This window comes from Pseudorca crassidens, chromosome 10 (genome assembly GCF_039906515.1).
Source record: "Pseudorca crassidens isolate mPseCra1 chromosome 10, mPseCra1.hap1, whole genome shotgun sequence".
NCBI lineage: Eukaryota > Metazoa > Chordata > Mammalia > Artiodactyla > Delphinidae > Pseudorca > Pseudorca crassidens.
The window spans coordinates 1,843,856-1,859,373 of NC_090305.1; the positions used below are offsets into that span (position 1 = coordinate 1,843,856).

General features: G+C 43.3%; 1 protein-coding gene across 3 annotated transcripts in view; it reads right to left on the reverse strand.

Moving 5' to 3' along the window:
- The window catches only part of MYLK4 (myosin light chain kinase family member 4), a 92,810-nt gene that overhangs the window by 74,033 nt on the left and 3,259 nt on the right, over nt 1-15,518 (reverse strand). The window contains exons 1-2 of one of the 3 annotated variants that reach the window (XM_067751846.1): nt 5,625-5,771; nt 1,479-1,749 (exon numbers count right to left, since the gene is read on the reverse strand). In XM_067751846.1, the coding sequence (XP_067607947.1) occupies nt 1,479-1,749; nt 5,625-5,716 (363 nt within the window). In that variant the 5' untranslated portion in view covers nt 5,717-5,771. Of the gene's footprint in view, nt 1-1,478; nt 1,750-3,034; nt 3,905-5,624; nt 5,772-15,518 lie in introns of those variants that run through there. The other 2 variants (XM_067751847.1, XM_067751848.1) reach the window with 2 other exon arrangements.

Here is a 15,518-nt window from a genome sequence, read left to right on the forward strand (position 1 = left end):
TTATCCTGTAAGAATATTGTGTCTCCTCTGTTCTACAGAAATCAGTGAACAGAAGATTTCATTCATTTGTATTCATTTGTACTGTAAGCAGCTCTAATGAGGAAGCCCTCATATCTGACTTAAATTTTGCCCGTGGAAGTTTCTTCTTGGTGTTTGCTGAACAAGATGTTAGCTCATCAGGAAAGTGGAGTCTCAAAACACCCACGTTTCCACCTGACTCGTTTCTTCTATCCAGCACATTTTACACATTCACGATGAAAAGAGTCCTCCGCCCCTTACATCTAACAGCTTTAGTTCATTGTCTACTGCATCGTTAGAAATGCCCTTCCTACCTGGACAGGGGTTTTCAGAACAGTAGCCAGACAAAGAGGGACGTACCCCAAACCGACCTAAGAATCACTTGCTCTGATTATTGAACATAATGACCCCCAGCCCTCAACCAGAATGCAGGACTCACGTAAATAGACCTGTTTGTTCCGCAAACATTCTTGGGGCCTATTTGGTGCCGTGACCAGGAAAGCAGCCAAGAATGCAAGGTGGAGTGAGGTGAAGTCCTGACGTTGAGGAGGGCATCCAGAGAAGGGTGACAAACAAGTTCCAAACAACTGCAGGTGCTAGAGCGAGGCCTACGCCAGGCGGGCAGGAAGGGTGCTCCGTGGATGGTGAGGGAGACCCAGCGAGCTCAGACAGGGGACGGGGTGCTGCTGGCCGACACCTACTGAACGCCTACCCTGGTGACAGAGCCTGTGCTGAGTGCTTTGCATACATGCAATGTTCCAACAGCTACGGCCCCACTATTCAGACAGGCAGCCCCTGGGCTGCTTTAGTAACTGCCCCAAAGAGCAAGTGGCCCCGCCCTCCCCCCCCCCCCCCCCCCCCCCCCCCCCCCCCCCCCCCCCCCCCCCCCCCCCTGCCCCCCCCCCCCCCCCCCCCCCCCCCCCCCCCCCCCCCCCCCTCTGCATGAGGTGTGCCGTTGGCAAGGGCTTGTCCCTGACTCTGACCGCCACTGTCAACAGCGAGGACCTCAGGGTCCTGAAGAAATTAGAAACTTCTGCAGGGCAATTGTGGCCCTCGCAGTGCTTCTCTGGATTTCATGCCCAAACCTATCCTTTTAAACCATCCTTCCTAAGAAATGTGTGTTTGCATACGTTCACCATCGTAACCTGTAGACCAGCCACCGGGCTGAGGAGCTGCCTGCAAGGGAGAGGTGCACGTTCAAAGGCCTCCGAATGACTTCCGACACCCGCCGATACGCAAACCTCCATGAAACAAATGGAAGTTTGACTTCCCACACCCGCCGATACACAAACCTCCATGAAACAAATGGAAGTTTGCCTGTTCATGAAGTTTCCTTAACTCTACTCAAGTGACCAAACAGAGTCAGAAAACGGTCGTATAAACGGCGACAGGTATTGCTTTATGTGAGAAAAGATAAAGTAGAACTGACACTTTTCAGGAGACTAAATTAGCACAGTTACCTCACTCTTCCCAGATCTCGAATCCTGTTCACTAGAACTTTCTTCCAGAATACACTTCACTTTCTCCACCTCTTCCATGCACTGAAAAAAGGCCATTTTCTCCAGCTGGTCACTGTGGTAACACGTGCTGATTTCTTCCAGCCGCTTCACTTTCAGCATCTTGGTGGTGAGTCCGACTAAGTTCCTGTCTGGTGTGTGGTGTTCGTGCCCCTCCGCCTCCGATTTGTAAATCAGGACGCAGTCGTGACTTCTGAGTCTGCCTTCCCCTTGACTGCAAGGAGGAGAAACAGAGTTCTCATCACCGACTCACACATTTGACTCTGTGGGAAAATGACCACTGGGAATTTAGAAGTCGCTTCTATTTAAACAGAAGGGACCCAAAATTAGGAAGAGAAATGCAAATATCAATACTGAGTTTCAAATGCTGGAACTCTGAAAGGAAAAAGGTTTCTTTCCCCACTTTTTTCTACAAAAGCAAACAGTAAGACGCCACCTTAAGTTTCACTGGGCAACTACAATTTTCCCTCATTACCTAAAATAAGTGTTTATGTTAAGTGGCTGGTACAAGTATGGGATACAAAGTTTCTCTGGGTTTAACTGGATTTGCTGGTTTTGCTCCTCCTGGCCCTGGTGGGAAGGGCTTGCTGTGTAAGGAAGGGGCTCTCTGGCGCTCCCCCCGGGAATTCTGTGCCCTTGGAGGAGTGCTCTCCACCAAATGAGCCATTTCCAGAGCCCCTCTCTGCCTACATCTTAAAATGTTTGGTGCTTATTTTAAAAAGAACTGTGTTTCCTAATAATCCTCTCACACAGATTAAGATTCCCAGATACCTTTCTTTGCATCCTCATTAGCAGCTAAGTACCAAAGATTTCACACCCTTGTGCTTTCCTTGCACTACTTCCCTTACGAATGTAGGTGATACATGTTCTACTGCTCTGACACTGAACACCCACGCGATGTATGTGCCTGTGCATCTCCTGATCATCAGGGGAGACTGATGAGAACTTGTGGCCAGTTCCCTCCTGAGGCCCCCTGCTGGAGATTTTCTGGAAATTGCTTCTTCCAGCTTTTTCTCAATTTGAAATCATCTGTAATTAGCTCCACAAAACGTCGTCTTTCATTTTCTCAACTCAGCTAGTAAAAATAATACCTTGAGTTACAAATTATTTAAAATCCAATGCTCTACAAACTTCTACTGAGCCACACAAAGACCTCACATTTAAACACACTCAAATGTAAGCAGGGTCAGCCAGAGCTCTGTAAAATACACCAGAGACCGTCATCAGTGTTCTTACAAGTTGCCCAGAAAACAGTTATTATTAAAATAAGGATTTCATGACTACGTCTAAGACAAATTACAACTAAAATCTAATATGTAATTGTAGATGGTATTCAAGTTGGCTCAGGAAGCCACATAAAATTAACATATTAAAACAAAAGCTTGGGTCCAAGATATAAAAATTTTGCAGAGAAAATATTAAACGTTAAGCTCTACCTGGAGTTTGGTACAACTTGTTGTTTAAGGTGATGTAGAAAGACAGAAAATAAGAGTAATTACCATTTATAGGAGGACATGCTGGGGTCCAGACCATTCCAAGTGCAGAGTATAAGTTCCAGCAGATAAAATGGAGTTTGCAGAGTTCAAAACAACTGTGCAATTCCCTGGTAAAAGTCTTGACTCCCTGTCAGAGTAAGTCTTCTGAAAAGACAAGTGTCCACTCTGAGAGGAAGTATCCTCTCTCTCAAATGCCACTTTGAGCCCCTGTTTAAACTCAGATGGTCCTTGATCTCATGTTGCTCAGCTGTTGCCTTCTTAGTCAGATGGGGAAGAATATTAATTTTAGACACCAGGCTTTTCAAAGCTGACGGCTCCATTTCAGAGGTCAGGTAAGGAGAGGACAGACCGTAACAGTGGATGAAATATCACCTTCACCTTCTTGTCCCGTCAGGGTGGCAACACACTCAGGACTACAACGCTGCATTTGTCTTTGCCATCAGACGCCCCGCTCTCCTGCCCGTTTCAGACTCGGCATTTAGGGCACGCTTCCAGCCAGAGGGTTTAGGTGAGGGAACCGCACAGCCACCTTTTTTGCCCACCTTACACTTTGAACACATCCAACTACAGTGGGAGAGAGCTTCTGATGGCCAAAGCACTCTGCAAGTCCTTAAAATTCTTTGCAACATCTCCAGCTGTTTACAGCTGCAGGGAAAGTTCAAAGGCACAGGCATGAAGGGGATTCACAAGAACACTAATAAACTCTCCCTACAAGCAACACTCTGCCTTCCCCTGCCTTCCATCACAGGCCAAGGAAAGAGAATCCAGTGCCGGCAAACCACCTGCCTGATCCCAACAGCAGCGGATGCCCGGATTTCCTGAAGTTGCATAAAGCCTTGATTCCCCAGAAAATCAAACGAATGATACAAGCGATCCTGCAATTCTTTGGCTTTCACCTCTTCAGAGCCTTTGCCAACCCCTCCACTCCCTACCCAACACCAGCCTCTAGTGCCCTCTTGCTTTTCCAAAAAAAAGTCCTTATTTTTAATTCAGATCAATGTATTCCATATAAAATAAAAATACGTTTTCATTTTGAGTAGCATATAAAGAATTATAGCAAGATCTTTAAAAAGCCAAACGTTAGGTATTTTTCTAGGATTAGAGAACTTTGCTCTTCAGGAAGAATACCTAAACAATATTATGTATTTGTGAAAGATAAATTATGTGACACAATTGTTATGAAAAGACTGAACTTATTTGAGGTTATCAATTTTCCTTGGAGTAATTAAACTGTGAAAAAGTACTGATAAGGTGACCAATCCCCACACCCAAAGAAAACCATGTGTATGGCCTTTGGCTAATTTGACAGTACCCTCTACCCAGACCATCCAATCAGTGGAAGCAGACTTTCTGTCCCCTCGGCTCCAGCAAACCAGCCGCAGGCTCTAATCAGCTAGAAGTCAGCAGAAACTGCTCCTTTGCGTATTTCCTTAATAATTTTTTTTATATTAGAGTAGTTTAAGATCTACGGAAAAGGTAAAAAGCGAAAGGATAGCAGAGAGTCCCCCTATGCTCTGCACCCAATTTCCCGGATTTTTCACCTCTTACATGGGTATAGTACACTTGTCACAATGAATGAATCGATGCTGATACGTTATTATGAACTCAACTCCATACTTTATTCAGACTTAATGAGTTCTTCCCTAATGTCCCTTTTCTCTGTTGGAATCTCATCCAGGATTTCATATTCCATTTAGAAACTCTAGGATTTATGATGGATTGGATACAGGGAGTGAAGGAAAGATGGTAGGCAAGGATGACTTTCCATCTCTTTTCCTGAGCACGTGAAGGAGAGTTGACATTGACTGGGATGGAGAAGGTCATGGGAGGAGTAACTCTGGGGGGAAAAGTCAGGCCCTCAGTGTTTGACAGGTCTATTAGACGTCCGAGTTGAACAGGTTGTGACATAGAAATCTAGGCTTCAGGGGAGAGGTCCAGGTTGGAAGTCATCACACGCAGATAAGTTTCAAGCACAATATGTATTCAATAAGCATCTGTCAATTGATTACTAGAGAGAAGGTTTTTAATTATGTCTATTTGTCCTAAAGGAAAAGTCAATTAAAAGAACCCATGCTACTTGTCTTCTAATATTAAACGACAGAAGTGCAGTTCTGCTGTGTCACACTATTTCTAGCTTCTGGCAGCACAGAGGACAAGCAGCCTGGTACAATATTGACCACCAAGAAGAACAGGTAGTGCATGCATACCCACTGTGGTCTACCCACCTAGCCTCAGCACCCTCTGTCCATACCCATAAAATCACTGGAACATCTTTAAAGATGCTCTAAGGCAGTGGTCCCCAACCTTTTTTGGCACCAGGGATGGGTTTCGTGGAAGACAATTTTTCCAGGGACCCGGGGAGTGGGGGAGGGTTCAGGCAGAAACGCGAGCGATGGGGAGCCATGGGGAGCGGCAGATGAAGCTTCGCTCGCTCGCCCGCCACTCACCTCCTGCTGTGCGGCCCCGTTCCTAACGGGGACCCCCGCTCTAAGGCGTGGAAAAATTCACAGTGAGGCTAGAAGCAGCCCCAGCGGTACTTTTCCTGGATTGCCCTCATATTCTGGAATTGCAAACCTTTTTTAAACATACTCACCTCAGGGGCTTCCCCAGTGGCACAGTGGTTGAGAGTCCGCCTGCCGATGCAGGGGATACGGGTTCGTGCCCTGGTCCGGGAAGATCCCACATGCCGCGGAGCGGCTGGGCCCGTGAGCCATGGCCGCTGGAGCCTGTGCTCCGCAACCGGAGAGGCCACATCAGTGAGAGGCCCGCGTACCGCAAAAAAAAAAAAAAAACCACTAACCTCAGGAAAACAGCATTCCACAGAGCCATAGAAATTGTGATGCTTTTCAAGGGACATTGACCAGCAAGAGACCGTGCTGTCATAGGAGCGGGCGAGGCAGGCATTGCCAGTGCCTCTGTGTGCCGGTCGGCGTCCAAAGCAGCCTGGACAACGCTAATGGTTTCTGCGTGTGCACAGCATTCGGAATGTCTCAGAACAAGGGTTCTTAAACGTCTACACACACAAGTGGAGCAATCTTCACAAACACCAAAATGCAGATGAAAGGCATCCCTGTTATCCACATAGCTACTGAATTTTCTTCCTTTCAAAAAGCACCACTGAGTATGATTGGTGAGAGCAAAAACTGATACACTGCACTTCACCAAAATTCAAAATCTGCTCTTCAAAAGACACCATAGGAAAATGGAAAGACAAGCTAGACTTGGAGAAAATACTGTGAAATCATTTTGATAAACGATTTTGATATTTGATAAACGACTCATATCCTGAAGCAAACTCTTACAAATCAACAATATGATGACAACCCAATTTTACAAATGGACAAGAGATTTGAAGACTAGCTTACCAAGGAAGATAAATAAAAGAAGTTAATATGCACATAAAAAATGCTCCGAAATCTGTCATTAGAGAGATGAAAGTTAAAATCACAATTAAATAACATTTCACACCCGCCAGAAGAGCTATAATAAAAAGGCAGCAGAAGGGAAATGCTGGTAAGGGTGTGGAGTCACGGAAACCCTCAGCACAAAGGTCGGAGGGAGTGTAAAATGGTGCAGCTGCCTTGGGAAATAGTTCCTTAAAAAGTTATTCCCCATATGACCTAACAATTCTTCTCCCAGGTATCTTCCCAAGAGAAATGAAAACATTTGAACACACAAAGCCTCCCATGCAAATGTTCACAGCTGCATTATTCACAACAGCCCCAAACTGGAAACCACCCAAATGTCCAGCAATGGATTCAGTGAATGGAGAAAGGTAATTGATACATCCACTCAAATGCAATACTACTCAACGATAAAAAGGAATGAAGCACTAATCCCTGCTACAAGCTGGATAAACAAAAACATTGTGCTAAGAGAAAAAAGCCAGAAACAAAGACCGTATACTGTAAAGTTCCATTTGCATGGAATGTCCAGAAAAGGCACATCTATAGACACAGGAAGTAGATTTAGGTTGCCTGAGGCTGAGAGCAGGAACAGGCATTAACTGTAAACAGAATCGTATTGGGGTGATGGAAAGGTTCAAAAACATTTTGAACAACTCATTAAGTTTCCAAACACGTAGTTGAATTGTACACCTATGATGGGTGAATTTTATGATACGTAAATTACATTTCAATAAAGTAATTAAGAAAGCAGAAAACCCAATAATATGAATAATGAAAGGTAAACTTGTTAAAAGAAGAAAGAAAAGCACCAGTGAACAGTTTATGGCCGGCTGTTCCAGGTGACCCAGGCTGGATCCAAGCAGTCATAAATCATACCCGACGCTTGCCGGGTCACCTGGGGCCAGAGAAAAGGAAGAGGAAACGGTGAGTGGGAAAGAGTTAAGACTCTCACTCTTCTCTTCTCTGGGTAGGAATACCACATAGTGTATGATTTTGTAATTAGTAGAAAATGAACAGAAATTTAAAACTAATTTCTACCTCTTACTTTCTATTTGGAGATAGGAAACTCCAAGGCAGGACAGTGACGTTACGGAACATTCAGACTTGCTTACAACCTAGCTGATATTAGACCCGTAGAATGTCCAAGTGACAGTGAGTAAGTAGCTAAATTTTGTGTAATAAAAAATGAAAATAAAATAGGAGGATTGAAAACAATTAGATAAAAATATAGCTGGGGCCATTTAAAAATGAGTCTCCTCAGAAGTACTAAACAGTGTTTTCTGTTCATTACTTCTATAATGGTTGCACAATTTGTTCATCTAATTATAGCCTTTTTTACTTTCTTGTAAAATGTAAATACATGTCACTGAGTTAATATACTGCTTAGAAACCATGTGTGATATTCAATAGGAACAAAGTACACGGTGCAATCCTATTCATAAATTCATAAATACGTTTCCAAAGCTCATACGACTTCTATATAATTTTTGTTAGATATGTTTCCTTTTCTCTGAATTATTTTTTTAGAACTTAAAACCTGCAGAGAATTTGCATGAACAGTACAATGAATATCGATACACCCTGCACGTGGACTCACCAAATGTTTATGTTTTCAATATTTGCTGTCTCTCTCTTTTCTGAGAGTAAGTTACAGACCTTGTGAAACTTTATCCCTAAATACATTGGCATATGTCTCCTTGAGAACAAAGACAGGAGCCAACCAAAAATCACACAAGCACATTTCGTTGAGATGTCTTTTTAGTCTCTTTTTATCTATTCAAGGAGCAATAACCCAGTCTTTTTTTTTTTTTAACCTTTCATGACACTGATATTTTTGAAGACTTCAGACCAATTTCTTCATAAAATATCCCTCAATTTGAATTGCCTGATTGTTTCTTCATATTTGGAACCAGGTAAACCTCTAATCATGAAAACCACATCAGTGATGGTGCGTCTTTCTGGGAATGTCTCAGTAGGTGGTACGTGATGTAGCTTGTGTCACGATTCATATAATTTGGTATCCTGATTCAGATGGTGTCTGCCAGATTTCCCCACAGTAAAGTTACCCTTATTTCTTTTGTAATTAATAAGGAACCTATGAGATTTTTATGGGTATCCTGTTCCACAACAGTCTATCACTCCATGACTTCAGTATCCATTCTTGCATGAATCAGTTATTACCACAGTGATTGTTCAGTGGTAATTCTCTAATTGTATGATTTCCTACATTTAGTAACTGGTATTATATTCTATTAAGAAGAGTGCTCCAGCCCATCCGGATCCCCGTCCCTGTTTAGTATCATTTCTAAACATGACACACATTCCCCGTGTCAGTCATGTGGATGCTCAAACTGTCCCAGATTTGGTCAATGGGAGCCTCTGTACTTCTGACATATCACTATTGTTTGGGGGCGCACTTCCTTGCTTTCTGGCATAATGAGATGTTCAAAGCTCACCATGTAATTTTCCTGCCCTGTTTCTAGAATCTGCCATTTCTCAGAGAAGCCCTGGCTCCTCTTAGGGAAGAATGGTATTTAGAAACCAAGACCAGGGCAATGGGAGTGCTCTTTGCTGCTGGGGTGTCATTGCTTCTAGTCCTTGCAGTGGACAGAGCTGGAAATATAATTTTTTTAAATCCTGAGTTCATTCTTATAGTTTCCTAATTCCAACCCAGCACCATAGGATTCTCTCTGATCCTTCCCCCATTACACAAATGTACCTCCCTCCCATTAATTCATTAAGTCTGAAAATGTAAGAACAAAATAAAATGCCTGCTGTAAGGTAAACTTCATGCTTCTGTTGAGATTGTTCTAAACAATTGGGAAAAGTGAGAGCATTCATGCCCAAATTTAAAACATTCCATTCTACAGCATGAATCATCCTTTTTTTTTCCAGTTGGAATTTGAGGAAGGGTATATTTATGTTTCCATTCTTGAGAATCCTTTTCTACCTTCTAAATTGGAAGTGAATTTTAGGAGCTAGAAGAAGCTTATGACAGGAACAAGGCATGAAATTACAGAAGTGCAAAGCCCAAGACATGCTCTTCTGACCAAATGTTGGCCTGCTTTTCCCAAGAGGGTAAGGTTCAGTAGAGAAATTTTCCATGGGGAAATGCTACAGCAGAGAGGGTAATAGTGGCTGAAGGGGAGGTGGGTGAAAACTCCGCATACTCTCAGGTTTGGGTTATTTCTTATTAAAGGTAAAAGTTGTATCTTTAGGTAGAAGATAAATTTGGCTATTATGTAATGGTTCATAATAGGTTTTTAGGTTTTATGCTACATATTCAAAAGTATTGATGTTTCGTGCTACAAAAGGACCATGGCAGCTGGTAAAATGGTAAAAGGGCATTGTAAGTCCCAGCTCGTATATGGGAAACACTTCCAGCATAAATGAAGCCTGGGAGGGCACAGGGTGGCACGCTCCTACACTTCTGGTTGGAATGTAAATGCCCTCATCTTTAGGGAGGGCAATTTGGCCATTCTCTTTGACCCCATTTGCATTTCTAAGACTTTTGCCCCTAAGAAATAGAATTGTAAAATATTATCTTTGAAGTAATACACGATGACATTATTTACTACATTTAAAACGTTGAAATAAAGCCTAAGTCCAAGTTGATTGAATAGCTGTGGTTCTCCCATAAGAAAGAACGTTATGCTTCCATTAAGTCGTGTGCAGAAGAATATTTAACAATGTCAGAAAAAAAATGAGTGTGGTAGCTCAGGGAAGTAGTTGTTGGGGTAGGTTTACTTCTGGGTAGCCTTGCCAGGAGGCGCCGCCCCCCGGGTAACAGCTTCACGAAGGGACGTCTATTAGGCCCCTCCACTTGAGGTTAGACCCCTGGCTCAGGTAGACCCTGGGCTCATGACTGTCACCTCGCCTGCAGAGGCCACCCAAGGCCAGGCCCACGGTGCGCAGAATTAGCAAAAGCCCTCGGGGCAAAAGGACCTCTTGCGCTCAGGTCCCTCTGGCCTCTTTGGATTTGGATTCCTTTGGATTTTTGCCAGGTGGTTCCTATTTTATCAGGTCTCTGATACTTTTAAGATTTCTAAACCATTTGCTTCAGCATTTTTACGTGTTTTCATCAGTTACTTGTGTTGATCTGAAGTTCCTAGCTGCCATTATTGGAAATGGAAACCCCTTGAATTAATCTTTTTTAATTGAGGTGAAATTTGCTAACAGTGAAATGCACGGAGCTTGGATCTACAGCTCGATGGTGTTGAGAAATGTGTGTTCCTAGCTAACCAGCATCGCAGCCAGGATGCAGGACATCTCCGTTACGCCCCCTTTCAGCCAATGCCCTTGTCTCAGCAACACCGACTTCTAACACTCCAGTTTCCTTAGACGTGCCTGTTCTTGAACTTCCTTCCAATGGACTCACCATCTGTGCTCTTTGTGTCTGGTTTCATTCACTCAACATAATATTTATGAGAATCATGTGTGGTTTTGCATGTATCTCCAGTTCATCCTCTTCTAATTTAATGTAGCATTTCACAGACCACAATCTGTTTATCTATCACCTGCAGATTTACATTGTTTCCAGGTTTTTTTGTTTGTTTGTTTTGCTATTACAAATAAAGCTTCTATAAACATTCTTCTACAAGACTTTTTATACATATGGTCTCATATCTTTGGGGTAAATACCTAAGAGTACAATTGATGGGTCATAGGGCAGGTGAATATTTAATTTTATAAGAAATCAACAAGTTTTTCAAAGAGCCCATTTTAGGCTTGCACCAGCAATGCACCGGCGATGCGTGAGCGTTCCAGCTGCTCTGCACCCTTGTTAACATTTGGTATTGACAGTCACGTGAATTTTGGTCATTCTTATGGGCAGGAAATAGGATCTTGCTGTGGTTTTTAAAATCAATCTTATTGAGATATAATTTACATAAATAAACTGCACCCATTTTAAAGGTACAGTTTGATGAGTTTTGATAAATGCATATAATGGTGTAACCATCTCCTCAATTTATACCACATTTCTATCACTAGCCAAAAACTCCCTCATGCCCTGGCCACCAATAATCCCCATCCCTTCACCCACTGATATAATTTCTACACTACAGATTAGCTTTGCCTGGTCTAGAATTTCGCATAACTGGAATCATACAACACATATACTGTTTTGTGTCTGACTTCCTTTATTCAGCACAATGTTTCTAAGATTTATCACTGCTCTGTGTGTCGGCAGTTTAATTTTTTTACCAAGTAGAATTCCACTGTATGAGTAAACCAAACTTTGTTTTCCATTCGCTGCTGATGGGCGTTTGCAGCGTTTGCAGTCCGGGATTATTATGAATAAGCCTGCGCTAACCATTTGCATACAACCCGTTTTGTGGACACACTTTGAACATGTTTTCATCTCTCCCGGGTAAATTCTCTGGGAACAGAATTACTGGATGACATGGCAAGGGTGTGTTTCCCTTTTTAAGAAAACTGCCAAATGATTTTCCAAAATGATTTTCCCATTTTATGTTCTCACAAGCAATGCTTTGAGTTCCAACTGTCCCTTGTCTTTGCCAACATGTAATGTTGTCAGTCTTTTTATTTTCAGTCATTCCAGAGGGAGTGTAGTGGCATCTCACCGTGGTTTTAATGTGCATTTCACTGTGCCTGTTTCATGTGTTTTTCTTTCCATATATCTTCTTTTGTGAAGTATTCTTTTATACCTTTTGCCCATTTAAAAATGGAGGTGTTGGGAGGGGGAAGGGTAAGCTGGGACGAAGTGAGAGAGTGGCATGGACATATGTACACTACCAAATGTAAAATAGATAGCTAGTGGGAAGCAGCCGCATAGCACAGGGAGATCAGCTCGGTGCTCTGTGACCACCTAGAGGGGTGGGATAGGGAGGGTGGGAGACACAAGAGGGAGGGGATATGCGGATATATGTATACGTATAGCTGATTCACTTTGTTATAAAGCAGAAACAAACACACCATTGTAAAGCAATTATACTCCAATAAAGATGTTAAAAAAAAGATTAAAAATGGAGGTATTTTTTCTTCTTATTGAGTTGCAATAATTCTTTATATACTCCGGAAATGAGTCCTGTGCGGATATATGTATTACAAATATTTTCTCTCAGACTATGGCTTGTGTTTTCATTTTCCCACAGATGTCTTTTTTTTTTTTAAACATCTTTATTGGAGTATAATTGCTTCACAATCGTGTGTTAGTTTCTGCTTTATAACAAAGTGAATCAGTTATACATATACATATGTTCCCATTATCTCTTCCCTCTTGCGTCTCCCTCCCTCCCACCCCTCCCTATCCCACCCCTCTAGGTGGTCACAAAGCACCGAGCTGATCTCCCTGTGCTATGCGGCTGCTTCCCACTAGCTATCTATTTTACGTTTGGTAGCGCATATATGTCCATGCCACTCTCTCGCTTTGTCACAGCTTACCCTTCCCCCTCCCCATATCCTCAAGTCCATTCTCTAGTAGGTCTGTGTCTTTATTCCTGTCTTACCCCTAGGTTCTTCATGACATTTTTTTTTTTAGATTCCGTATATATGTGTTAGCATACGGTATTTGTCTTTCTCTTTCTGACTTACTTCACTCTGTATGACAGACTCTAGGTCCATCCACCTCACTACAAATAACTCAGTTTCATTTCTTTTTATGGCTGAGTAATATTCCATCCTCACAGATGTCTCCTGAAGAGCAGATGTTTTTAAAATTTTAATTAAGTTCAATTTATATATATATATTCATATGTATATTTTTAATGATCAGTGCTGTTTACGCCCTCACTAAGAAACCTTCACGTACCCCAAAGCCATGAAGATATTCTTCCACGTTTCCCTGTAGAAGCTTCATACTTTTAGCTTTTACATCAAGGCCTATGAGCCATCTTGAATTAATTTTTGCCTGTGGTGTAAGGTAGAAACCAAGGTTTGCTTTTTCTCTTTCACTTATTCTGTTCGGACGGGATCACCTGTTGGACTCCACGTTAACTTTTAATACGCTTCTTCAACAACATCTCTGAGATCCTCTTTACCCTTGCCTCATTCTACTACCCAGTTGCTTAGCAGCTCCCAGTGTATCCCCGACTCATTTCTGGAAATTCCTCGAAGAGTTGCTGGAATGGGCTGCAGTCCTCACGTGTGTCTGCAGGGTCCCCCTGCCCTGCCAGGCGAAGACCATGGTCAAGACCCTCCTGGAAGAAGCCTGGGCGCCGGCACTGATGATGAGGCCTCGGTGCGAGCACCAGGGTCTGAGCGGGGGAGGGCAGAACTAGGGGATATCGCCTCCCCTCCAACGCAGCGCTGCTGGGTCCTCCAGATCTAGATTCCTGCCCAGAACATCAGCTCATCTTCTGGTCTTCAGCCCTCTCCCCGTAGGGTTTCAAATTCAGTTTGATGGACAAGAAGGAAACGGATGTCACGGCTCACCCTCCACTTTCTCTTCTTCCTTCTATGAAAAATCCATCTCTCCCCAGAGCAACCCAGTCTTTCCTCCCAGTGGCAATTCTCCACTGTTCCTAGGAGACCATCTTAGTCTCGCCTCCCAAAAAGTGCCCTTTCTCTTTATGGAAGGGTTCTCTAAATATCTCCATGTCGGCAGAAAGTCTTCATCTCATCTTTCCGTAACTAAAAGCCCCATTCAGGTGGTCTTTCTGGAAGAAACAGAATGCTCCTGCTGTGAACCTCAGGGGAAAGGGTGAAGCCTGCACTTGACACCTGCCAGTCACGGGTCCCGTTCAAGCCCAGCCCAGCGCTCCCTACGTGTCAGGCATGGGGCCTGCACTGTCCTATAATGGAAGCTGGGCAGGAGTGGAAACAGACATGCAATGGGCAGTTATAATACTATGAGGCATCTGTCATAAGGGACAGACAAGGTGTCAAATGAGCAAAGGGACCAAACCAGCCTGGAGGGTCAGGGACAATTAACAGGACTTCTCTAAACTGAAGAGTAAGTAGTAACCCAGACGCAGCAAAGGACTGGAAAGCTCTCCAGGGTGAGAAGTGTGGGAAGAAACGACGAATATCTTTAGTGTTTTCATCATTAAATATGATGGTGGCTGCCAGTTTGAGGAAAAACAAAACAAAAACCATCATGTTAAGGAGGTACCTTTCTCTATTTTACTAGAAGTTTTTTAAAGTCAGGGATTGAAGTAGAACTTTGGCTCTGTCACTTCACTGTTCACTTTATAAGGTAAAGAGACCTGCTTTCTCCAACAGTGTAATAATAACTAGTACTGGCCAATGAAATTCAGAAAGAAAACAAAATAATAGATAAATGTGTTGGAAAGAGGAAAAGCACTGTTCTGATACCAACTCTCCAACGCCAGCTGGGTGTCCTGCAATTTGATTCTGCTCTGACGCCCACCTACCAGAGTTAGCATCAGAACCCACGGATCAGGGCAGAGTCCTCACAGTAATGACCCATTTCAGACTCCAGCCTCAAGGCTCAGGGACCAGCACTCCTACCAACCGGCTACAAAGATGGGGGTCCCACAACCCCCCCGCCTCAGGTCTGATAATTCCCTGGAAGAAATCACAGAACTCACTGAAAAACATTTCAGTTTTTTAACAAAGGATGCACATAACACGAGGTCTGGAGGATCCCGGACGCAGCTTCCATGCCCTCTGCATAGCGACAGGGCTCCTCCCACCCCCACTGCCATATTCACCAACCAGGAAGCTCCACCAGCGTTGGTGTCCGGAGGTTTTACTGGGGTTCTACTATGCAGGCACGATTGATTAAATCACCGGCCATGTGCCTGAAGGCCATCTCCAACATCCCTCCCCTCCCCAGTGATGGCTGGCCTGAAGTTCCAACCTCTAATTGTGTGCTTGGTGTTTCTGGTGAGCAGTTCCCATCCTGAAGCTCTCCGGGGACCCACCAGGAGTCGCCTCATTGGCTCTCCAGTCACTCAGGAAATTCCAAGGATTTTTGAAGCTCAGTGCCAAGAACTGATGACAAAGTTCAGATGTATTCTTTTTGTACAAAGAGTATCAATTGAAAATCACTTAAAACTAATAAGAGTTTCCCCCCAAAAAGCCAAATATGAAATAAATTATAAAAGTCAAAGCACTTCTTTTATACCAGTAAGACCAGTAATAAAATAGAACAA